This window comes from Sminthopsis crassicaudata, chromosome X, assembly GCF_048593235.1.
Source record: "Sminthopsis crassicaudata isolate SCR6 chromosome X, ASM4859323v1, whole genome shotgun sequence".
Taxonomy (NCBI): Eukaryota; Metazoa; Chordata; class Mammalia; order Dasyuromorphia; family Dasyuridae; genus Sminthopsis; species Sminthopsis crassicaudata.
In genome coordinates, this window is record NC_133623.1 from 80,741,928 (window position 1) to 80,768,654 (window position 26,727).

At 42.2% G+C, this 26,727-nt stretch overlaps 2 protein-coding genes across 2 annotated transcripts in view; one reads left to right on the forward strand and one right to left on the reverse strand.

The window, feature by feature from the left end:
- Positions 1-11,961, reverse strand: part of LOC141549078 (zinc finger protein 518A-like) — a 37,766-nt gene extending 25,805 nt beyond the window's left edge. Inside the window, 2 exon segments of the mRNA XM_074278403.1 lie at positions 11,349-11,409; positions 11,941-11,961. Coding sequence (XP_074134504.1) covers positions 11,349-11,409; positions 11,941-11,961 — 82 coding nt within the window.
- On the forward strand, positions 11,808-14,135 carry LOC141548847 (40-kDa huntingtin-associated protein-like). Its single transcript, XM_074278087.1, has one exon. It carries the CDS (start codon positions 12,089-12,091, stop codon positions 13,277-13,279), a length of 1,191 nt encoding a protein of 396 aa, XP_074134188.1. The 5' UTR covers positions 11,808-12,088; the 3' UTR covers positions 13,280-14,135.
- Positions 14,136-26,727: the final 12,592 nt, after the last annotated feature.

The following is a 26,727-nucleotide window of genomic DNA, read 5'->3' on the forward strand; positions in this document are numbered from 1 at the left end:
CTAAAACTAATTGTATTGTAATCTACCTTCCCCCTTCCTTCCCATTTATGATTTGTGTGTAAAATCTCTTCCTCCTTACTCTGAAAGTGATTCATTAAACTGCTACTTGATCTCCAAAGCCTGTTTCTGCTTTGTGTAGCACCAGCTATCCACAGTTTGGAGAATAAGGCAGTGAAATTCAGTTAACATTAATTAGTGACAGCAGGTTTTAAGTGAAGTGTAGTAGTGAAGCCTTGAACTCTTCAGTACATGAGGGAAGGGACTAGATGCCACTAGACCTTTTTTCCCCTAGAGTCTCAACTCTTAATCTGGCAAGTGCAATGCTCTAATTCTTGCTCCACTATTGGGCCCAGTCTTTGCTCAAGCCCACCCTTCATTGTGAGGAATGTTCAGGAGACCCCTTTCACTTTCCTCATTAACTATCAGCTAAGTAAGACCTATTTTTACACATGGATTGACTTTTGCATGATCTTTTCTCTTTCATAAATGCACATCCAGCTATGGACTGCATGCTTATTTCTACATGTAGTAAATTTTACTATATAAGAATTACTTATATAGTTGGTTTTGTGTGCAAGTTGGAACTGGTTGAAATTCAGTGTGATTCAACTTTAGCAAACTTGCATGATATAAAATAAATCCTCAGCATTTTTATACATCACCAACAAAATCCAACAGCAAGAGATACAAAGAGAAATTCCATTCAAAATAACTGTCCATAGTATAAAATATTTGGGAATCTATCTACCAAAGGAAAAGTCAGGAATTATATGAGCAAAATTACAAAACACTTTCCACATAAATAAAGTCAGATTTAAATAACTGGAAAAATATTATGTGATCTTGGATAAGCCAAGCAAATATAATAAAGATGACAGATACTCCCTAAACTAATCTATTTATTTTTGTCCACCTGCATTTTTGATTTCCTTCACAGGCTAATTGTAATTTCAAAGTCTGATTCTTTTTGTACAACAAAACAACTGTTTGGACATGTATACATATATTGTATTTAATTTATACTTTAACATGTTTAACATGTATTGGTCAACCTGCCATGGCGGGGGGGGGGGGGGGAGGAGGGGAAAAATTAGAACAAAAGGTTTGGCAATTGTCAATGTTGTAAAATTACCCATGCATATATCTGGTAAATAAAAACTATTAAAAATAAATAAATAAATGAACTAATCTATTTATTTAGTGCTAAACCAATCAGACTCCCAAGAAATTATTTTAATGACCTAGAAAAAATAACAACAAAATTCATATGGAAGAACAAAAGGTTGAGAATTTCAAGGGAATTAATGAAAAAAAAAAATCAAATGAAGGTGGCCTAGCTGTACATGATCTAAAACTATATTATAAAGCAGCAGTCATCAAAACCATTTGGTACTGGCTAAGAAACAGAGTTGTTAATCAATGAAATAGGTTAGGTTCACAGGACAAAATAGTAAATAACTATAGCAATTTAGTGTTTGACAAACCCAAGGATCCCAATTTTTGGGATAAGAATTCATTATTTGTCAAAAACTGCTGGGAAAACTGGAAATTTAGTATGGCAGAAATTAGGCATGGACCCCCACTTAACACCATGTACCAAGATAAGATCAAAATGGATCCATGATTTAGGCATAAAGAACGAGATCATAAGTAAATTAGAGGAACATAAGATAGTTTACCTCTCAGACCTGTGGAGGAGGAAGGAATTTGTGACCAAAGAAGAACTAAAGATCATTATTGATCACAAAATAGAAATTTTTGATTACATCAAATTAAAAAGCCTTTGTACAAACAAAACTAATGCAAACAAGATTAGAAGGGAAGCAACAAACTGGGAAAACATTTTTTACAATTAAAGGTTCTGATAAAGGCCTCATTTCCAAAATATATAGAGAACTAATTCTAATGTATAAGAAATCAAGCCATTCTCCAATTAATAAATGGTCAAAGGATATGAACAGACAATTTTCAGATGATTAAATTGAAACTATTTCCTCTCATATGAAAGAGTGTTCCAAATCACATTGATCAGAGAAATGCAAATGAAGACAACTCTGAGACACACCTGTCAGATTGGCTAAGATGACAGGAAAAAATAACGATGAATGTTGGAGGGAATGTGGAAAAACTGGGACACTGATGCATTGATGGTGGAGTTGTGAACGAATCCAACCATTCTGGAGAGCAATCTGGAATTATGCCCAAAAAGTTATCAAACTGTGCATACCCTTTGATCCAGTGCTACTACTGGGCTTATATCCCCAAGAAATACTAAAGAAGGGAGAGAGACCCACATGTGCAACAATGTTTGTGGCAGCCCTTTTTGTAGTGGCTAGAAACTAGAAAATGAATGGATGCCCATCAGTTGGAGAATGGTTGGGTAAATTGTGGTATATGAATATTATACAATATTATTGTTCCGTAAGAAATGACCAGCAGGATGAATACAGAGAGGCTTGGAGAAACTTACATGAACACTTGCTGAGTGAAATGAGCAGAACTAGGAGATCATTATACACTTCAACAATGATACTATATGAGGATGTATTCTGATGGAAGTGGATATCTTCAACAAAAGGAAGATCTAATTCAGTTCCAATGGATCAATGATGGACAGAATCAGCTACACCCAGAGAAGGAACACTGGGAAATGAGTGTAAACTGTTTGCATTTTTTGTTTTTCTTCCCAGGGTATTTTTACCTTCTGAATCCAATTCTTCCTGTGCAACAAGAAATTCGGTTCTGCACACATATATTGTATCTAGGATATACTATAACATATTTAACATGTATAAGACTGCCTGCCATCTAGGGGAAGGAGTGGAGGGAAGGAAGGGAAAAATCAAAACAGAAGTGAGTGCAAGGGATAATGTTGTAAAAAATTATCCATGCATATGTACTGTCAAAGAAAAAAAGTTACAATATATTCAAAAAAATATATAGAAAATAAAGAAATAAGATGAGACAGGAGTTTTCTAGGATTTCTTCTGTCCCTAAATCTAAAAATTAAATAAATATAATTTAAAAAAAAAAGTCAGTGTGATTACATCACAATATGATACAAACATGATTGACTTCTGAAATGTTTTTTGTAATTTAACTGCTAGCTAGTGTAAATTATTTGTATTCTTATATCTGTATTGGCATCTCTTTAATGACATGTACTTAAATGTACTTACATTGGTGTACTGTGCATACTGGTTAGCTAAGTGTTATTATCTTTGAGTGTTCACCTTTAAAATGGGACAGATGTGAGGTAAACACAAAAGGGAGGTAGAGGCAGTTCTAATCAACTCACCCCCAGAACAAACATGTGTCTTTTAAATGGATAGGAAATATGGTTCTGACTCCTATTGTCAGGATGGGGTGAATTTGAATAGTGACAACCCCAAACTTTTCTGGCCTCATTGAGCCAGCTTTGATAAAACCTCATTCGAGTATTTAAAGCAGAAACTGATGAATAAGGAAACTCAGCCTCCTGAATGGGACAGCTATAATAAATGGTGTTCAGAGGCAAAGAGCCTAGGTCCAAATTAGAAGCAGTGAAAGAAAGGATTAAATCATTTACAACCCCCAAAGTATCCAACTACCTAATCTATACCCACTTTACCAACAAACTTCATCAGCTCCCCAACTTCTATGTTCCCTTTCAAGGTGCAAGCTAAAATTTGTCCAGGAAAAACCCCAGAGGACAGTAACTTGGTCAGGACATATGGTTTTAGCCCTGGAAGCATGGAGAACTCCAGGTTATTACAACAGGTATTAAAACCCTAGAGACGTCCCCATTGGCTTTGCTGGACAGTTCTGATTCACTCTGTATTCACACAGACCCAGGTGTCCAGGTGTGCATCAACGCATGGTTGCCTTGGCTGGGAAAAAGGAGAGAAAGACTTGGTGCCAAAAAGCTGGCTGGGAAGATCCCGAGGAGGATTTTAAAACAGACTGGGACTCAGAGGGCCGAGGTAAGGAACATTACCAACTCATCCAAATTATGGGTGAAAAACTCCTTAATGCCATACCCCTTGCTTTCCATCAACCCAATGATTTAACAAAGGTCTAGGATACCAAACAGGATCCTGAAGAATATATCAGTTTTATGACAGACTTGCCCAAGCTTTTGGTGCCAACTCTTATCTCAGTTTAGTTTTTTTCCTACTTTACTAGCAATTTTCACCCACTCATCTCTAAACAAATTAAGTTATTTCTGATTAACAACATTTGGGTTCCTTCTTGAAACTGCTGTACGGCTGGAAGTTACTCTGATAGAGGTGGACAAAAACAGTATTGAAAAAAAAAAAACCTTAGGGAAGCAAAAAGGAAATTTTTCCTTGCAACCCCACTGCAGCTGCAACAGCCTATTCTTTACCATCCCCACCCAGCAGCCCAAACCTTATTGTTCCCCTCCTGTACCATCAAAATCAATCAGGCCAGAAGTTTGTTTTATGTGTGGTAAAGCTGGCCATTGGAGGAAAGAATATAAAAGGAGGGGCTAGAGTAAATACTAAAGAGAAAAAAGAGAAAGCATCCTAGAAAACATTGAGGGACCCTCCCAATCACTTAGCATGATTTGGCCCTAGGGAGGGTTGGCACAAGGAGGATATTCAGGTCACACCCGTTGTCCCCAGGACTCCAGTTGGAGATGCCTCCTTGTTCATACAGGGGCAAGAGGTGTCTGCTCTAGTTGACCCTCTCAGTTTTAAACCCTCTGCCTTCCCCACTCCTCCTCCCTGGAGTCGATTGTATCTCCGTTGTGGGGACTGCCAATAAGACCATATCTCTGAGCCTGTCTCCCTTTTTATTGGAAGGATCGGTGCTTTTCACCCTTTTGTCCTGGTCCCTGAGGCTCCTAGCCCCCTGCAAGAACGTGATCTGCTCCATAAATTACAGGCCACTATTTCATTTGACCCAGGTGGAATCACTTCCTTGTGTCTTATTCCCAATATCCTCTGCTTCGGAAAGTGTCCCCATTCCTTCAGTTTCTTTGAGCCTTTGGCTTTTTCCCCAGAAGCTCAAAACTCTTTAGATTCTTTGAAGTCTGCCCTCCAACACCCACCAACTTTAGGCCTTCCTAACTATTCTCTCCCAATCGATTTATTTGTCTCTGAGAAAGGAAAGAATGCAGTCGGTGCACTAACATAGAAACATGGTGAAAACTTTTGCCCTTTGGGATACTACAGTAAAACTTGGGCCAATATTGCTAAAGGCTTCTCAGGCTGCCTTTGGGCAGTAGTGGCCACAGCAATCCTTGTTTCTGCTACTGAGCATGTTTATCTCGGTTCTCGCCTAACGATACATGTTCCCTATGCTGTTGGAACACTTCTGGATTCACATCACACTCAGCATTCGTCCTCCAGCAGGCTAGTCAACCTGGAAGTAGCTTTGTTATCCAAGCCTAATCTGACCATCAAACTTGTAAATACACTCAATTCTGCCATCTTTCTACCTGAGGTAGAAAGTGAGGATCAAATTTTAGAGCATGACTGTGTAATTTATCTGGATGTCTTGCTTTCTCCCTGGGGAAGATCTAAAGGAAACTCCCTTACAAGGAACAGACTTTGACTGTGTACTGATGGATCCTGCCTCAGAAATGAGGAGAGAGATTTGGACACTGGTTATCGCATCACCACTGCCACAGAAGTGGCTGAAGCTTCATCACTACCTGATGCTCATTCAGCACAACAAGCTGAACTTGAGACAGTAGTCAGGGCTTGTGAATTAAGAAAAGGAAAATCTACATATCTACACTGATAGCAGATATGTATTTGGGATGTTATCGAAACATCAAGGCTTCCTCAACTTTTCAGGACAGCCTATCGAAGATCAGAAACAGGTGTCTCATCTATTACTATCTACTGTTTCCACAGACCATAGCAGTAATAAAAATTCTAGCCAAGAAAACAGCATTCATGTCCATAGAAATAATCTGGCTGACCAAGCAGCTAAAACTGTAGTTTTAACTCCCCAAATTCCTGGGGACAAAGCACCTGTAGTGGAAGTCCCTATGGAATTTTCACGTTGCCCTACAGGTAAGGCTTCTGGTCATGAAGGCCTGCCTAAGTCTCTTAGCCTAAAGAAGAGATAGTTACAGCCCAGAAGAGAATGCTTAGCACAAAGAAAGAAAAGCTTCAAAAGGTGGGACTTGGTAAGACTACTTGGCCCAAATGTACTTCTAGTATTCCCTAAGAACTTGTTCTATGACGGAACATCTTTATTCATTCAACCATTTGGGGACCTGACAAGTTGGTGGAACTAGCCTAAAAATATTGGTGGGGAAGTTTTCACAGAGTTGCTGTGAGATGTGTCTCACCTGCTCCAAGCACAATACAGCCAAGCCTCTGAAGCCACATTGTGGCCAGTTCATTCTCCCAGATGCACCCTTTGAAAGCTAGCACATCTACTTCATCTGCCCCTGGTTACAAATATTCTTTGATTATGGTCTTTATGTTTTCCTGGCAGGTAGAAGCGTTCCCCTATCATACTGCCACAGCCTCTGGGATAGCAAACATCCTCTTAGAAAAAAAAATCATTCCATTATGGGGGGCTCCTAAAGAAATACATAGTGTTAGAGGTACCCATTTTACAGGAGCTTCATTAGCTAAACTGCTTTCATCCTGGCCAATCACTTAGCACCTCCATTGTGCCTATCCCCCCCACAGTCATCAGGAAAGGTTAAAAGAGTTAATAGGATACTTCCTTCCTTGCTAAATTCTCTGAAGAGCTAGGTATATCCAGGCCCAAACCCTTCCTGTAGCTAGCCCTACTAAGCCTTAGATCCAGACTATTTATGATAGTAACAGAATAACCAATGCCATAGTAACCAAAACATAGTAGCTAAAGGTTCCCTTCTACAGGTTGGCTCAGAAAATATCAGACTTACCAACTTGTCTCACAGTCCTATTCTTTAGGAATCTTAACTGAGGCTCAGGATCCAATCCAACCCAGTGACCCGGTCTACTGGAAACGCCATCTCCAACAGCACTCCTTAAGAGTCACAGTGAAAAGGTCCCTTTGAAGTCCTCCTCACCACTCCCACTGCAGCCAAACCGGGGAGTGAATCTACCTGTCACATCTTAAAAGGGCAGTACCGAGTACCTGGATTGCAGGATGTACGGGATGTACTGACCTTGAAAATCAAATGGGGGCTGAAGCAGCTGATAATTGAAGTAAACAGCTGTTCCCAAGACCCCAGCAAGAAAAGTAGGCAACAGCACATGCAAACAACCAACCCAAGAAACCGGATGGGCTTGCAGTTACTAAGCTTTTCTCGCCTTGCTACTATTCTCTCAGTAGCAATCTCAATGTTTACGGAAGTAGCAGTTTTCTTTCTTATACTTTTACACTGTATCTCTTCTTATGTGGTTCTCTACATTATATCATAGGCTTCATTCAGAAGGGAATACTTTTGTCTATATCACACTGAAGTCCCTATTTCAGGGAACCACTCTGCTGAATTTCCTGTCTGGTTAACGTTGTCCCTCCATCAGTAACAGAGGCTTGTTTTTCTGCCTATGGCAGTGCTGCTGGCATCTGTCAGATCCCTGACTGGTATTGTCCCCACTCATGGCAGAACTAGCCATGGTGACAAAAAGCTTGTCACCAACTTCTAAATGCAGGTTGATTCACTTGCTCTCATGGTATAGCAAAACCACAGGGTGCTAGACACACTAACAGCTGGGGGAGGCGCTGTGCCATCACTGGGGAGAAATCAACCAATCCTCTCAAATAGAGAAGACATTAGTGCCCTAAACAAGCAAACTGAAGTTTTATGGACCAGGGATCAGAACATTCTGAAGAATGTGTCCCCTTGCCTCCCTTTGATCTATTCACCTGGTTGCCTGAAAACTTTGGCAGCATTCTCTGTCCTGCCCTCCCTGTTTAATGTTTCTCTTCTTTATTTGCTTTGCCATCTACCTTGGCATGAGCTCTGAAACTTACATAGTTTTACATAAAATCAAAGTCATGCCTTGAATGAATGTCCCTTGATCTTCAGGGTCGTTCCAACCTTTTGATCAAAAGGAGGGAATGAGGAAAAATGATTATAATTTTCATAACTATCAAGATGATGTGTGTAATGAATATAAGAAGTTATATTTCTCAGAGCTGCCTCGTCTGGCCTGAGAGTCACAGTCTTAGAATGCAGCTTGAAATGATCAATCAATTCTTGACAATGCTCTCCTATGTATGTGAAGTGAAGTGAATCAAAGATTGCAAAACCTGTTCCATCACAGAACTCTGGCCCTGTCCCCACCAAGTAACTACCTGTGTGATTTGAAACTTACAAACTGTTCCCACAGGACTGGAGAAGACCTATATTGTCCTGGATTTTCTGGCTTGTCATAGGAAAGCGCTCAGACCCTAAAACTGATATTATACTTTCCCTCTCCCTTCCCATTTATGATGTGTGTATAAAATCTCTACCTTTCCTGCAACAAGGGAGTCTCCTGTCCTAAAGAACTTCCAGTTTGCAAACTATTTTCCTCACTCTGAAAGTGATTAAACTGCTACTTAATCTCTAAAATGTCTCTGCTTTGTGCAGCACTAACTACCCACAGTTTGGAGACCAAAACAATAAAATTCAGTTAAAACACTTCTCCAGCTCATTTTATTTTTTTCCCCCCCTGAGGCTGGGGTTAAGTGACTTGCCCAGGGTCACACAGCTACAACTGGCATTATTAAAGCAAAACATCTGCTACTTACAAAGGTCATAGTCAGCAGAATAATCTATCCTCCTGGTAATTGACACAATCTGGGCAGGGTAGTCTACCCCCTTACAGAAAAACAAACATCAATTTCAGGAGTGGTGAGATCATAAATGGTGGTGAGAAATAAATGAGATCATAAATTAAAAAGAAATTATAAGAAGGTGAAACCAAAATCTGAGCTTAGTGAAGAGAGGAGAACAGAGAACTAGAAACAAACCACCTTTCCCTGCTCTTAGAGTTGAAAAGGAAATGCAAAACAGGAAATGCAAACTCCAAGCCAATTTTCTCAGGACCATATATTCTAAGGGAAGGAAAGATGTGGCACTCTGGCCCTTGCCCGTTACCAATGACTTCACCTGCTATAAGTGAATGAGTCTCCTCCTAACCACAAATACAAGCGATAGAGAATAACTGCGCTCAGTTATATAGATTTAAAAACTCAAATATTTTCAGCAGCTAAAAGAAAACAGCTATTCCCAACCATTAGTAGACCAAGGCAGGATGTCCATGCTATACTAGTCCTCCTGACTCCAAGAAGCAGAATTCTGGCACTTCCAACAAGATGTTTATACTTTAGGTGATCTGAGTATATGCCAAAGCCCACTTTTCCTGTGCATATAATAACATGGCATCCAAATACTTAAAGAAAAAGTTAACAGAGTTATAGACACTACTTGAACTAGATGACTCTTTAAATAGATAAAAAATAAATTTTGCACCTAAACAGAATCCCAGAAAAGCTAGATATGATAAATCTTTGGTGATTACTGAATAGGAATAGAAAGAAGCATATTGAAAATGTTTAAAATGATTGTTCATGTATAACATACATTTCTTGCTATCTTGGGGAGGGGGAGGTAAGAGGGAGAAAAAATTTGGAACATAATTTTACGAAAATGAATGTTAGAAACTATATTTACATGTAATTGGAAAAATAAAATAGTATTGTGGGAAAAAATAAAGGTGTATCTATCTTTCAGGTGTGAATAGCACTTTTACAAAAATTGACTATGTGCTATATATAGAAATTTATCAAGGAAAATGTCAATGGTAGACAATTTACTTCAACTTTTGGGATACAGCCAAAGCAGTCTTTAGGGGGAAGGGTATATATCTAAACACTTTCATCAACAAAAGAGAGAAGAGGCAGATCAATAAATTGGACAAGTAGCAAGAAAAGCACCAAAGTAAAAAACTCCAACACAAAAATTAAAATTCTGAAAATTAAAACCAATAACAAAAAATCCCATGAATTACTGACGGTAGGAATTTTTTTTTTGAATTAAGAAAAAAGTTAAACCATTAATATAAGTTAAAATATAAATAGTTATGAGAGGTAAACTAAATTGTCAATATCAAAAAAAAAAGAAAAAAGAGTTCATAATAAATGAAGAGTAAATAGAAGAAATTATGATAAACTACTCAGACTAAATACAGAGTAAAGCTAAAAGGCTAAATGAAATGCATATTTACAAAGATATAAAATACTTAGGTTACCAGAAATAATAGAAAATGTAAATATCACAACCTCAGAAAAATAAAGTGAATAAATCATAAAGGAAATCTGAAAGAAAAAAAACTGATCTGATTTTTCTTGTGCAGCATGATAAATGTGGAAATACGTTTAGAAGAATTGTACATGTTTATCCTATATTGGATTACTTGCTGTCTATTCGAGGGAAGAAGAGGGGAGGGAGAAAAAATTGATACACAAGTTATTGCAAAGATGAATGTTGAAAAGTATCTTTGCATGTGTTTTGAAAAACAAAAAGCTATTATTTTTAAAAATCTAGTTTCAGTTCCTTGTAAATCCAAGGGATTTCGATCACTCAAAAACAGGGGAAAGAATACACCGAAAACTTTTATGAGACAAATATCATCCTGTTAGCTGGATCAGCGGAAGAGAATGAATATAGACCAATATATCTGATGAACAGGTTTGCAAAAATATCTAATATTAGTAAAGATGCTACAATGAGATATTAAAAAGACCATACACTATTATTGTATTGGGTTTATATAAAGAATAAGATTAATTAATATTAGGAAAATGATTAACATTTTGTTTACATATCAACCTCAATATATATCATGCCCAATTCCTTGTGAATGCATTTGGGGTTTTCTTGGCAAAGATATTAAATTTGTTTTGCCATTTCCTCCTCCAACTCGTTTTACAGAGAAGGAACTGAGGTAAACAGGGTTAAATGACTGGCCCAGGGTCACACAGCTTTTAAGTGTCTGAGACTGAATTTCAGTTCAGATATTCCTGACTCTAGCCTAGGCATCCTATCCACTCAGCCACCTAGCCACCTCTAAGAACAATTCATACTATTCCCAAAGCACGAGACTGTATAAAGTTACAAAGTGCTATGGGAGAAATATGGTAGACATTATGTGATCGCATCCATTTTTTTTATCCTCAGACCCTCCCTGGTTGGGGTCAGGATTTCTATTGCCAGCCCCAGGGAGCTGCCGAGTGCGCAAGGTGCGCGCATGCGCGCTCTCCAGTCTTCAGCGCAACTTCCGTGGACAAAGGACTGCCTCAAGTCAGTCCGCCCAAAGGGTCTCCGCTCTGCCCAGCGCCCAGTTCCAACCCAAAACGTTTTCAGTTTCAAATGCCCACACATTGGAGATCGAAGTCACCTAGTAGCTCGGCCTGTCCTTCCGTCCGTCCCTCCCTTCTTGCCCCCTCCTCCCCGGCCCTCTCCCTCCTCCCCCTCAGCTCCGCCTTCTCTCCTCCTCTTCCGGCCCCGCCCACTCACTCTCTCTCCCCCCCCCGCCTCCTCACTACCCCCCCCCCCTCTTTTCTGCCCTCCCCGCCCCAGCCCTCGCTCACTACATCGTCTACCCTCTCCTCCCCAGGCCTCTCTCTCCCTCACCCTCCCTCTCAGCTCCGCCTTCTCTCCTCCTCGCCAGCCTCCCCTCCCTCCTCCTCCGGCCCCGCTTACTCACTCACTCTCTCCCTCGTCCTCCTCCGGCCCCGGCCCCGGCCCCGGCCCCGCCCACTCACTCACTCTCTCTCCCTCTCTCTCTCCCTCCTCCTCCCCCAGTCCCCCCCTTCCCTCCTCTTCCGGCCCGCCCGCTCTCTCTCCCTCCTCCTCCTCCGGCCCCGCCTGTTTACTCTCTCTCTCCCGTCTCCTCACAGTGCACTTCCCCCCCTCCATCCTCCCCGTCCCCGCCTCCGCTCACTCACTGTCTTCCCTCTCTTCCTCCGGCCTTTCTCTCTCCCTCCCACCTCGGCTCCGCCCCCTCCCATCTCCCCTCTCCGCTCTCCGCTCTCTCTTCCCCTTCACGGGCCGGGAGTGGGGAACGCCTGCGCAGATCCGAAGAGCGCTGAGGCCCCACGGCCCCTCCAACGGGCGCGATTGGTCTCCGGGGCCAGGATGACGCCGGCCCGGCACCGGCCAATGAGAGCGAGTCTCGCGCCGCGGGAGCGCGTCCGGGCCGCGGCGGCGCGCTCGAGGGGCCGGGGAGCTATGGCGGTTGCCGGGGTGGGCTCCCTCAGCAGCGTGGTGGGCGGCAGCGGCGGGGTGGGCGGCTCGGGCGCCGGGCACGACGCAGGGGACTTCTTGGCCCGCTACAGGCTGGTGTCCAACAAGCTGCGGAAGCGCTTCCTGCGCAAGCCCAACGTATCGGAGGCCGGCGAGCAGTTCGGGCAGCTGGGCAAGGAGCTGCGGGCCCAGGACTGCCTGCCTTACGCTGCCTGGTGCCAGCTGGCCGTGGCACGCTGCCACCAGACGCTCTTCCACGGGCCCGGCGAGGCGCTGGCCCTCACCGAAGCGGCCCGCCTCTTTCTGCGGCAGGAGCGCGAGGCCCGCCTGCGCCTGGCCTGCGCCGCCGCCTACGGCGAGCCCCTGCAGGCGGCCGCCAGCTGCTTCGCCTTCGCCGTGCGCCTGCACCTGGAGCTGGGCCAGCCGGCCGCGGCCGCCAGCCTGTGCCTGGAGCTGGCCGGCGCCCTGCGCGCCCTGCAGCAGCCGGGCCCGGCCGCCGTGCACTTCGAGCGCGCGGCCGAGCTGCAGCTGCCTCTGCTGCCGCTGGAGGCGCTGCTGGCGCTCGGCGACGCGGCCTCCTGCAAGCTGCTGACGCGGGACTACGACGGCGCCTTGGAGCTCTTCACACGCATGCAGCTGCTGGCTCGGGAGCGAGCGGCTGGGGGCGGCGGCGCGGCTGGGCCCGCTGGGGTTGGGGGAGGCGGGGGCGTCCCCGTGGTCAAGTCTGGCGGGCCCGGCCAACCGGGCGCCTTTCTGGACGTGTTGGTCCAGTGTGAGGTGTCTCGGGTGCTGCTGCTGCTGCTGTTGCAGCCCCCGCCGCCCAAGCTGCTGCCTGAACACGCCCAGACCTTGGAGAAGTACTGCTGGGAGGCCTTTGAAGGCCACTGCCAGGACAGCATCTGCCCCCTGCCCGAGGAGCTCTTCCTGCTGCTGCAGTCCCTAGTCATGGCCGCCCACGAGAAGGACCTGGATGCCATGAGAGTGTTGCAGGGGGAGCTCTGGCCACTGCTCAGTGCTGATCAGAACCACCTGCTGCACCTGATCCTTCAGGAAATGGTCGCCCCTTCCGGGCAGGGCATCTGATGAGCACCCCTCACTGCCAGGCTCGGGGGGGTGGGGGGGTGCTCTGCCCTCAGCGGCTTCAGGAGAACTAAGTTGCATAGCCGCTCGAGAGCCAGCCTCGGAACGACCAAAGGAGATTTCTCTGAAGCCCTCTCCTTCCCCTTTAGGTAGCTCTACCTTACATCAAGGCAGGAACCCTGAAATCACAGCTCATTTCAGTGCCATCCTTGTAAATCTGGAGAGCACCAATTGGGATCTTCACCTCGAGCTTGTTCTTGTCCTCTGCGGAGCTTTCCGTGTCCTAGTCACTCTCCTCCCTGAACTCAGAAATTTCACCTCCTAAGGAATTATCTCATTATGATTACCAAATGTTTGACTGGCTGGCTAGACCTAAGTAACAAAATCACCTTTTTGACTGCTTAGTGGAATTGCCATTCTTTGTAATCATCGGCTGGAGTCAAGGAAAAAGGTTTAGCCAGTTCTTTTATTAGAGAGTCACTTGTCACCCCAATCTTGGTATTTTCACTTGTTATTTTGGGTTCTGATTGATTACATGATAATGCTTTTCTTCAAATGCTACTTTTTTCTCTGGGTACCCCTTCTGTGAAATGGGAATAAAGAATAATACCCTTACCTGAATGTTGTCTCTCGTAGTCCCCCTTAGGATCTGTCTGTCTAATGCACCATTTCCCTCATAGGCTCTCTTTGTGGTAGCGTGTTAGTTTTGAAACAATATCAATGTGCAAGCCGGATCTTCGTATTTATAGTAGGTTACTTTTCTGAAGTTAACTTATTACATTTTACCCATATTTGTGAAGTTGTAGTATTTATGTATCTGCAAGATAGTATGCATTAAAAGTGACTTTTAAAAATGAAACACAATCCAGTAATTGTGTATGACAGTGTGGAGCAGTGGGAAGAGTGGTGGGTTTGGAGTCTGTGCACTTGGGGCCTGGCGTTGCCTGTGTGACATTGGGCAACTCCCCCTGGCCCCAGTTTGCCTTCTGTAGGATAAGAAAGCTAAGGTCCCTTCTTACTGGAAACTTAAGCTCTTGTAATCTTTATTGTGGGACCAGATATTGACTAGAACAGATGTTATGCTGAAAATGACTTTTCTCTCAAATATTCAGCTTTGCAAATTTACCTTTTCTACTAAGGTTGTGCATTCTTTATAACCAATTCAGCAGCATAGTGTGGTCACTTGCCAGTAAGACACCTGAGTTCAAATCCTGCCTCTCTACATTTAATAGTTTCTGAACATCAGTTCAGCAAGTTACACAGCCTCCCTCAGGCTGGCCCAGTCTAGAAAATAGAAAACTTAATCCCTGTCTGCTAGCATTGTTGTGAAAATCAGAACATAGGCTGCATGGAAAGCTCTTTGTAAACCAGAACACCATGTTGAAAATGTGAGCCCGAGAGAAATGACTGGATGGCTGCTTTTAAACTTCAGAGCATCTGTCAAGCCTTGTGTAAAAATGGTTTACTGAAATTTTATGAACAATTGGAAGTGTTGGTGTTGGGGGTTGAACATAATCCACAAAAACTTCGGGCTAAGGGCTTGCTAGTATCTGAAAATCATTTCCAGCACCTGGACGATTTTAACAATAATACAACACAAGGGGAAAGGGGCATCTGATTTCATTTTCTCGTGTAACTTTCCCTATGTTTTAACCGTAAACATTGGGAGACCACTTTTCTGAGGTTTGTAGACTCCTAACCAACAGTATCAATTAAATGACACACAATTAGAATTTAAATATGAACTTTACTTTTTAAAAAAACAATTTCTTCATGCTTAGAGCTAAAGTTTCATGTGTTCATGATATAATAATCAGTATTCCTGATGAGCTTTAAAGTAAATTATTTTTTCTTTGACGATGGAAACAATCAATAGTTACAATAATAACAATTCTCTCCAATCTTGGAGAAAGGAGGGATTATTTGGTGACTTAAGGAAGTAGTTGAAGCTTATTTGGGACTCTAGATAGAACTCCAAGGCTCAGTAAATCAAGTAGCCACTTCTGATTGGCTGACATTTATTTATTTTTAAAACCTAAAGAGCTGAAAGTAAGGTTTCCTAATTCAAAAATAAAACATGCTTTCCTGTATATCGTCAGTTATGCTAGATTACAAACTTGTAAAGAGAAAACCCTTTCAAATGATATTGTTTACACTAGGTGTTTGAATACTTGTTAAAAATAGTATCAAAGTTTTGGCTTAATTAGTGGTAGTGGCCAAATTTAAAGGTCTTCAGTCAGTATGATTTGATTTTGAACTATCAATCTTTTCACCTCAGCTGCCAGTCCCAAGCTCTGCCTTCCAATGTGAAATCGCAGCCATCAATTTGGGCACTGGGGGGCTTTTCCCCCCTTTTAACCTCATTTTTGAGGCTAGAACTTAATATTTAATAAAATTAATTAAAATGATTGCATAACAAAATAATATCACTTAAGTCATATGCTTTTTGAGGACCATTCTATATATTTTTGTCTTCTACAAAATAAACTTTTATTGATATCTTTGATTTTTATATGACCTTCCATTGTATTTCTCCTCCACTCTATTGCAGAAAGACAGCCTTTGTAATAAAATAGGGGGAAAAAAGAGTAATATTCTATGCAGTGGCCCACACCCATTTCCTCTCTATTTCTGCCAAGAAGTGGGAGGTGGGGTCTATATGGCTGTTTCAGACCAAAGCTTGGCCATAAATTTGCAGTGTTTAGTAGGCATAAGAGGGAAACAGCACTTCTAGACTTAAAACTAGATCAAAACCTGTTGGTAAAAATAGAAAAGATGAATAAGATTAGATAAGAAAATAACAACCCACTGTTTAATAAACAAAAAAAATTAGCTAGAAAAGAACTCCCTATTTAACAAAACCATTAGGAAAACTGCAAAGCAGTCTGGCAAAAATTAGGTTTCCAAATTTAAGTTAGAGCAACATATACCACATTTCACAATAAATTCAGGATGAACACATGACCTGAATTAATATTCAGGTGTTATTTTAAAATAGAGAAGCAAATCATATGTAATTCACAGTTGTGATTAGGTGAATTTCTAACCAAATAAATGGTAGAGGCAAATACAAAGCATAAAATAATTTTGGTTATATGAAATGAGCTTTTGAATTAACCATATTTATCCAAGTAGGATAAGGGAAGTATCTGACTGGGGGAAAACCTGTCTACATGCATAAGCTATCCTATTCCATCGAGTTTCCAGCATAATCGCCCTCTCTATCATCCCTACTCTACCACTTCACTCTCTCCCTCTCTCTTGGCTGTCTCCCTACTGCCTACAAATGCCCATGTCTCCATCTTTAAAAAACCCTCACTTGATCCCTGCTCCCCCCACTATCAGGCCATATCTCTCCTCTGTAGCTAAACGCCTTGAGAATGAGATCTATAATAGGAGCCTTCACTTTCCTCTCACTTTTTTTAAAACCCCTATAATCCCACATCTGACCTCATTTCCATTTAAACTGCTCTCTCAGAAATTACCTATCTCCCAATTGCCAAATCCAGTGGCCTTTTCTCAATCCTCATTTAGCTCAGCTTCTGTCACCTTCTCCCATTCTCTTTTCTCTCTAGATTTTTGTGACACTTCCCTGTCCCAGTTCTACCTGCCTGCTTCTCAGTCTCCTTTGCTAGATCTTAAACCAGTCATGCCCACTAACTGTGGATGTCCCCCCAAGACTCTTTCTTGAGGCCTCTCTCCTCTCTCTCTCTCTCCTCTCTCTCTCTCCTTCTCTCTCTCTCTCTCTCTCTCTCTCTCTCTCTCTCTCTCTCTCTCTCTCTCTCTCTCTCTCTCTCTGTCTCTCTCTCATTTTCCAATCAATTGCTCTGTCTTGTTTCTGCAGTCATAACATCTCTACCATATGCCCCTTTCTCTCTCCTCTGATACTGCTATCCCTTGGGACAGGTCTTTTATCACCTCATGCCTGGATTATTGTTTTGGCTGCTCAGAGGTCCACCTGCCTCATCTCTCTCCACTCCAATTGAGCCTCCAGATCCAAAGTGACTTCCTAAAGTACATCCCTCCTCAATAAACTCCAGTAGTTCCTTGTTCTCCATGGTGAAAAATAATATGTTCTGTAAAGCCCTCTATAACTCACTCCACTACTACTTTTTCAGTCTTCTTTCGCCTTACTCTCCTTTCCATGGACTCTATAATTCAATCATTAAATTTCCCCCTTTCTTCCCTCCATGCTGGTTTTCCTTTCATCTCACCACCTCTGAAGTCTTCCCCAACTCCTGTTTTTGAGAGTAAGACCTAGAAACACTGGCACATCTCTTCTATCAACTCCCCCACGCAAACTATTCTGTGGAGTCCTCGGCTTTAGCTGAGTTGATTGTCTGTGCCTCGGCTCTCTTCCCTCTCTGTAATATTGCTGGGTGACCCTTATTTTCTTTTTTATGCCATTGCCTCTCCTTGAATCTTCCCAAATTTTCCTTGTCTTTTTAGTTGCAAAGTTCAGACCAGGATGCAAGGCTCTAGGAAGGATTTGACCCTAGTGAAAAGTCATAATCTGGGCATGGAGAGAAAGGAAAGGGATTCTGGGACCCTGAGGAGGAGGGTAATTACTTTGAAGCTGGCCTTCCATTAGTCCCATGATAAATGAAGGGATCAAAGTAGGCCTTAGAGAAAGTCCCATCCAGACTCCCTTTTTTTCCTAGCTAGGCACCTCCTCCCTTAGGAAACAAAAAGATAGCTCCAAGCTAGAGGTCTACTTTGGGGAGCATCACCTAGAGTTTAGCTTCTTAAACTAATCTGTACCCCCATGTGGGTTCTTGTAACTGAATGTGGGGGGTCATGAAATTGTAAATAAATTAATTTATTCTCAGTAAATGATTTGTATATCTATTTCATATACTTATATACCTGGAGTCACATACAAATTTCTTGGGTCATTTCATGAATGGAAAAAAGTTTCAGAAGCCCTGGGCTGGAGCATCCCAGCCAGCCCTGAACCCAGGAGAGTTGAAGTAGATGATGACACTGCTTAATGCCCATGTTGTGACTGAAGTGTTTGTTGGCATTTATACAGATTGTTTCTTTGTTTTCTCTCCTGGAATGTGAGGGGAAATTAAGGCAAAAGAAGGAAGATTGGGTGTGAGCAAAAATGGGGACTGTAGTACTAACCTTATAGGTTTATCCAACTAACTATGGCCTAGCAGAAGTTTGTTTTCCATAAGCACAAAGATGAAATCTCAGCATATTCATTTTCGTGACTCTGTCTGGGTCAATTGGCTTCACCTTTTAGGATTGTCTATGAAACGCTTCTGATTCAGATAACCAAGTGACTCCCAGAATGGAGCCTGAGATAATGGGGCACAAATTACATAAAAAGGATTTTCAAAGTACTTTATCCACATTATCTCTTTCAAATCTCCCAATAGCCCTATACAGTAGGAGATTTGGGAGGGAGGAGATACAATAGTAGGAGGAACTTCTGATGTGGAAGTTCTTTCTGGTATATATCTGGTGAGAATAGAGAAATCTTGGAATAATCTGGGAGTGCCAAACTGGGAACAGCATTCTCTGGTGGTTTCCTTAATTACCCAGCTCCTTCCTGCCACTCTCTCATAAATTCAGCCATACTTATTAGTAGGTTGTTTTGTGGAATCCTCTCTGTCCTGAAACTCCTGGTATAAATGGAATACTCTCTGAGCTTTAGTTAGTTAGCTCATCTACAAAACAGGAATCGGACACCTACCTTACAGGATCACAGGACCTATAGCATCAGGAAAGTGTATTCTGGGAACTTCAAAGCTTCTCAGGTCACCTGTTCTCTTCACCCCTGGAAAAAGTGCCCCATGGCCAGGATGAGCCAGAATCCTCCTTTGTAAAGCTAGTCTGGACTCAGTTGTATTTCCTCAGCTCCATTTTCCCCCAAGCCCAAGATCTTTATTTTTTAGATAAGAAAATTCACGCACAGAGAGATCAAATGGTAGGCCCACAATCCCATAGCCAATAAGTATCTGAGATGGGAAGTCAAGTCAGGTCTTCCTGATTCCAAATCCTCTGCTTCATCCACTATACCATGATGATTTACTAGATTTTAAGCTCAGAATGACACAATGGTATGATAACACAGGGGGTGGGGAAGGTTGTACAACCTTTGGCTATATTAATACAATTATAGGATTAAGAATACGGGAACAAACAGTACAACTGTAGATCTGTACTTGTTAGAAATCTGGGGTACCATGTTTAGGAATAAGTATCGTATCTGCAGAGGAATAATGATGAACTGAAGGGCATAGAATAAAACTGGAAAAATCTATAAATCATCAAAGAAAGAAAAGTTTAGCTTGGAAGAGTGACTTAGAGAGTACAGCATGAACCCTTGTTTAAAATATCTCAAGGATATCAGAATGTAAAAGAAGTTGCACTTATTCTGTGTAGCTTGGGAGGGAAAAACTAGGCAGAACAACTGGTAGAAATTACAGAGTAGCACATTTTGATTCAATGTAAGAAAGAATGTCCTAATAGATTATTTTGTTGCCCAAACACTATCAAGAACCATAAGGCTCTAATTTTTTAGTTGTCCTCAGTTCACAGCTCCATTTCTAAAGGGGAGGAAAGTTGGTAGCTGGAAAGATAATTGTGTTACTCAGGAGCAGCTTGAGTTCTTACAGAGCATTAGGTCATGATCTCAAAGAATCACTGACCAGCTAGGCTGACCCATACCTGAAAAAAGAGGCCCCAGTCCAACATACCTAAGGAGTGTTTTGAAAATGGTTTATAACTCAACCTGATCTTTCCCTCATGGAAACAATGGTATATATGGGAACTTCTGCTTACTGGAGAACAGTATGGTGGGCTTGAGAATTAATCTGTTTATATCCTGACCTTGAACACTTTAGCCACACTATATGATATGGGGATTAATGTAATGTTCATCTGGGCTGTGAAAGTTCAAGATCCACCATTTTATAGGGCAGCTTCCTGAGGAGGTTGTGTCCTCCCTTTCTACTTGCCCCACTTCCATTTTCCTAAGAAAATGTTTCCTTTTAAAAAAGATAATGTATCTGGCAAAATGTGTCTGGTAAATGGGCTACAGAGTAAAAGGAATTATTGGGAAGAACAAAGTTCTTTAAGGGCCAGGTAAGTGGCACTGCAGTAGATGGAGCACTAGCCCTGGAGTCAGAAGGACCCGAGTTCAAATGTGACCTCAGATACCACTTACTAGCTGTGTGACCCTGGGCAAATCACTTAACCCCAGTTGCTTCAACGGGAGAAAAGAAGTTCTTACAGCAAGTTTCCAGTTGCTTACTACAGCTCACACTGTCACTGGAGCCCCTCTATAACCTAAATAATCTAACTTTATTTACAATTATTCCCCACTCTGTACTGTCTGCTCTACTCCACCAATTTCTTCATCATCTCTTGAACATTACAGGCTTGCTCCTAACTACAAATGTAGTTGTGAATCTTCCCATCATGATGGTCATCCTTCTCTGAACTTGCCCCAGCTTGTCAACGTCCTTCCTGTAACTTAGCCCTCCAAACTGAACATTGATAAGTACAGCTGTGGTCTAACGGGGGAAGAAAACAGCAGAGCCAGAAACTTTTCTTCTAAACACCATACGTTTTCAGTACCTGTTCTGGAATTACTCTCTCAAACTCCATTAGCCTTGACAAGTTGAGTCTCCAGAGGGACACTTCTACTTGTCTGCCAACAGGTAGAGGGGTTAAAAAGTGTTCTTCTGATGCTATGGTTCATGGTCCCCCACCAATATGCTCCCCTCCATTGATGAGTAGTTGACAGCAATTGTCCACACTTAGTTTTTAGAAAAGTTGGGATTTGTTTGTTTGTTTGTTTTTTACTAAGGTGGAAGAGTAAGTACATAGCTGCAAAACATTCCCTTCAAAAGTCTATGACATTCAGCAATATATACCAAGGAGAAAGTGGGCTCAAACCTAGAAAGGCTAAAGGTAAGTTTGGGCAATACCCTAAAGGAGGGCTTCTTAAACTTTTGCCACTCATGACCCCTTTTCAGCAAGAAGTTTTTACCCAACTCTCCCTCAGATATGAGTGGAGGTGTTTCTGGCAGCATTCATGACCTGTACAGTGAAAAGTGTACATGTGTGTTCAGAGCCCAGGCTGCAGTGAAGTCACACAATGCAACATGGGCAAGTGCTGGCCCAAACACCTCGGATTCATTATGCATTTGATTCTGAATTAATTTTTGGTTGTTGTGTTTAGAAACCTTTTACTATTGCTGAATTTTTTCATGACCTCCAAGTAGAAGGGGCAAAATTTGCCCTAAAGGACAGAACTGGACATAAAACATATGTGAGGAAAATATGAGTCCTGATCGGCTGAGAAACTTGGGAGCAAGAATCCCAAAGAGAGAAGCAGAAAGATGAGGAGAGAAGGTATGGTCTTTGAATGGTAAACAGAAGGATGTAAGATCCTTGGCCCGTCAAAGTAGCTCCTCAGTATTTTCCTTGATGATTTCAAAGAGGCCTGGAGACACATGAACTGATGCTAAGTGAAATGAGTAGAACCAAGAGAACATTATACACAGCAACAACAAGGTTATGTGATGATCAATTCTAATGGATGTGGCTCTTTTCAACAATCATTGATTCAAGCCACTTCCAATTGATGGATAGAGCATCTGCATCCAAAGAAAGGACTGTGGGGAATACCTATGGATCACAACCTCGTATTTTCACCTTTTTGTTGTTGTTTGCTGCATTTTGTTTTCTTTCTCGTTTTTTTTTCCTTTTTGAACTAATTTTTCTTGTGCAGCATGATAAATGTGGAAATATCTTTAGAAGAATTACACATGTTTAACATATTGGATTGCTTGCTATCTAAGGGAGGAGGGTGAAGGAAGGGAGGGAGAAAAAAATCTGGAACACAAGGCTTTGCAAGGGTGAGTGCTGAAAACTATCCTTGCATGTATTTTGAAAATAATAAACTATTATTAAAAACATATTTTCCTTGAGTCCAAGATGCTGCTAAAAATGAATACGTTTCTGGGAGTGAAAGCCATCTCACTCAGATTTCTCAAAGCTTTCAGTTCACTCCTGGATCATTGAGTTCTCTGACTCATTTGTTCCATCTACTCTGTATGACTTTCTCAATTGCTAATTTTGTTAAATATGTTTGCTTGCCAATCTCCATGATTCTACGTTGTGAGTAATGGCAATGGGAGGGAGGGCTCTTTTTCTGACTTGTTTTAATCAGTGAGTTTGGGATTCCATTGGGATTCCAATATGAGTGATTGCAGTAAGAACTACAAGGAAATTTGCCTGGACTTCTAGGGAACTGACAATGATCTAGGTATCCTAGAGAGTTCCTGGGTAGGAAGAGACATGTAGAAAAATTTGTCCAGACCTCAGGTGGATGGGGTCTTTCTTATGCACTGAGGGAACGATGAAAGGAACACAACTGATGAACATTCGAGTTGTTGGCAATAGAGAAAGTAGTCCCCCAAACTTAAGAGTAACCTGAAGAGTGATACAGCTCACCTGGATATGAAAATTAGAGCCACCCCTCCCCTGCCAAGGAGAGCCTCATCGGAGTTAAAATTGTACCCTTCACATTTGTAGAGAACTGTTGGCTTTTATGGCGAGATACTTAGGCCCTGCATGTTCAGAGGACAGAGTTTGCTTGTGCCCAGAAATCCTAAGGAAGCAACTCATAGAATTAGCTTAATTCCTTTTCTTGAGAGCCTTGTTTTGTGATTTTTATAACTGAGCCTTCTTGTCCTACCTGGTGAGTTTGCAGTTCCATTTGGATTATCCTTGCAGCAGCAGTGGTCCACTGGAGGAGATTTTGGTTGCTCTTTGGGATAAGGACCCAGAGGAGATTTACCTGTCTCCCTAAGGAGATCATATACTGGGATTCCACGAGAAATTTTGTTGTGCCTTCTGTGAAAGGGACATAGGAATGTTTGTTTAGTCTGGAAATTTTAGAAATTAGTTTGATTGGATGATGTTATGTGCTGAAAAAATCATGGAAGAGTTTTCGCCTAGGACATTTGTTTCTCATTGGAGAGTCAGAGTGGATTTTTAATCTACCCCAAATCCTTGACCCTTGTATGAGAGTCTTAAGTGCCCTGTGTATGCAACAGACTCCCATGACAAGTAAAATAAAAGTTTAGTGGGAGAGGAGCTAAGAGGGCTAAGGTTACTCTAACTGCCATTGGCCTGGTATGGGAGAACATTCACTTCTCCCCCTGGATGGGACTCAGATACTTATTTTCCTTATCACTCACTGCATGACTTTCTCCCCTATGAAAGCCCCCAGGGCCTGGATCTCAAAAGTAGTCTCAACCTTATCCCACACTGGGCAATTCCTGCTCCACCAGCCTAGATCTCTGCCCCAACTGACATTTGACCAGAAATTGTTAGGATTCTTACAAGGTGCTAAGTCACTGGAATGGATAGAGATAATAATTATAAATTATTATAAATAACCTTCATCTGTGACCCAGAAATTAGGATGAGTACAACAAAAACTTTGTTAAAGAGCTAAAGTAATATTTCAGCTGAAATGGGGCAGATGTTTAGAAAACAGCCTGCTTTTCCAGTTCAAGGTAGATGGGTCGAAAACTTGGTCAGACTGGTAAAAAAAATCAAGGTTTAATTGTAACCTGGGAGGAGATCACTGAACTTTTAAAAACTGTAGAGTACACATCTCCTGTTCTCTTCTCTAAATTATAATCATTCTCTGGGAGCAGATCTCTTGTGGAGCTTCTGGAGGCAGCCTTAGTTTCAGTTCAGTTCAATCACCCCAAATGCTTTATCGTTTCTTTCCAAATCTCCTCTCCTTCACTTGGGGCTCGGCTAGTTTTCTGGAGGCCTTCCAGATCTTGGTTTCAGTGTTCTCCACAGGATAGCCTGCCACCACTTCTCTGTCTTCCTTCGTTCTGCCCGACTTGTGAATCTCCTTGACTGAATCCTGACTCTGAATCTCCCAAAGTCCTCCCAAAGTCCTTTCAAAGTCCTCCCTGGCCCAGAGAGCTTCTTGCTTATATGCTGCACACCAATCATTACATCACTAGGAAACCATTATTTGTTGTAGGATGAAATCAATGCTAAATTAGATTTAACCACTGTCTCCTCAATTCCACTCAGTACCTTGTTTCCAGTTCTGGCCCATAACCAGGATCAGATCACATCAACCATACTGAACCAGGCTAAATTAGATAATTATTGTCTCTATCCATTCCAGTGACTTAGCACCTTGTAAGAATCCTAACAAGAAATGTCCACAGTTGGATGCTGTGCTCTTCCTTCAGACTTGGTGGGGTATTACAGAGCCACCCCTGCGACACATGGAGTCCTGTCTTGGGGACCTGACCCATTCCCTCTGTTTTTCAGGTCTTTGGTCCAGCACTGGCAATTCAGAGCTTTGCAATGCTGCCGTTTCCAGGGTTCCTAAAAGGCTGTGGCCAAGCTGGCTAGTGTGAGCCAAACAAGCTTCCCATGGTGCTGGAAAGGGGAAGGGGGAACCAGGGTGCAGAGATAAGTTTCATTATAGACCTGTGTTTTGTCATTGAGTCTGCTAGTGAGGAAGAAGTGAACTCAGGATTAGTAAGCATCAATTCCTGGGTTTTGTTTTTAACTTTTTTTTTTCCCCTGAGGCTGGGGTTAAGTGACTTACCCAGGGTCACACAGCTAGGAAGTCTTAAGTGTCTGAGGCTAGATTTGAACTCGGCTCCTCCTGAATTCAAGGCTGGTGCTCTATCCACTGCGCCACCTAGCTGCCCCCCCTTTTTTTTAAGTCGAAGTGTCCTAGGCCAGAAAGACAACTGAAGTTGGCACATCATTTCTATTTTGGAGAGGTTTGAGAGGTCATGGGGATCAGAGAAAATGTCCATTCTCCCTTCTTATTACTCATGTAATGGATGAGCCCTCTCCTAAGTTCAGCACCTAAGCTGACTTCTTCTCCTGGCTGCTCGTGTCCTCTGTCTTCTTCCCACACTATTAAACCATCTTCTCTTCCTGCCATATGGCTTCTTGATGATGATGATGATGTGTTTGTATCTATATCTATCATGCTTGTTCTCTTCCCTCCCTCCATTGTTTATAAGTTGCAGCTTGTTTACCCTCTTATCTGGAGTATGCTGGAGCCAGCTAAAACTAACTTCTGAGAGCTCTTTGTTAAATAGTACAAATCAAGGCTTTATTTATTGTTTTGTAGATTGTCTAGACTTAAGCAAATGATGCAGAAAATATCAGAAATGAAGATTACTCTTCAAAGTGTGTGCATCCTGAGGAAAATGACGTCAAGATGGTGGAATGAGGAGAAACATTTTTGCCTAGGTTACCCAGCAAGCCTCTTCTATAAGCTGGAAAAAAGTTTCACTGGATTCTTATCAGCAAAGCCAAGAAAAAGTCCCAGCAAGTGATTCTGTAGATCCTAAGGTGGGATATGATCAAGAACACTCAAAGCCCAGCACCCAGGCCTAGAGACAGAAAGGGACCAAGCCAAGGCACCACAACAGGAAGCCCTGCACGAGCACTGGCTATGGGAATGGGAGCCATCTGGTAACTCAGGAGTCCATTACCCAGGTCCCCGTTACAAATCCAGGACAAAGAAGAACAGCTGCAAATGTGTATAAGGAAGATCCTACTGTGCATGCAACAGTTTTGCCCATCCCCTATGTCCTCATTACAAGAGAAGGGCTCCACTTTAGGCAAAAAAAAAAAAAAAAAAAAAAAAAAACAACACTTGGTGCATGATGGCAACTGTTATTACACCCAGAGAGTCTTTAAGCAAGCCAGTTTGGGAAGGGAACTGAAATTAGGGAGAATAGAGCTGTATGCCCCGGGGACTACTGAGATCTAGAGAGTGAAATCTGTCCCTGTCTGGCCTATAGACCCCTTGCCTGCACACACAGTTGGCTTGACCATTTCACCTCCTGAGAATACTTACAAAACAGTGTCCATCCATACACTAATGTGGGAAACTGAGCAATGTGTGGCTAATATCCCAGTCATTGGCCAAAGATTACAGCAAATACCCATATGTCTGGCATAGGAGGAGCAATAGCAGCTGAAGTTAGTACTACCCCTTTGAGATAGAAATTTGACGATAAAATAGTTTTTATTCCCTTTGTAGTAAAAAATAAATCCCCACTAATCTGTGGTTAAGAGACATCTTACAACAGTTAGGATTACAATTAAGTACTTCAGCTTTTTAACAGGGCTGCTGTTGAAGGCCTGCCAGCACTCTCACCTGTTCCCATTCAATGAAAAACTGATACACCTGTGTGAGTGGAAGAGTGGCCCTTAATCAGTGGGAAAATTCAGGCCTTATTAGATATAGTACAGGAGCAATTTGACCAAGCACATCTACACTCTTCTCTAAGTCCTTGAAATTCCCCTGTATTTGCCACAGTATCAGATTTTACAAATCACTGGCATACTTTTTAATCCTCAAGGACAGGCAATAATAGAGAGAAGAAAGAGACATTAAGATGCTCCTCCAAAAACAA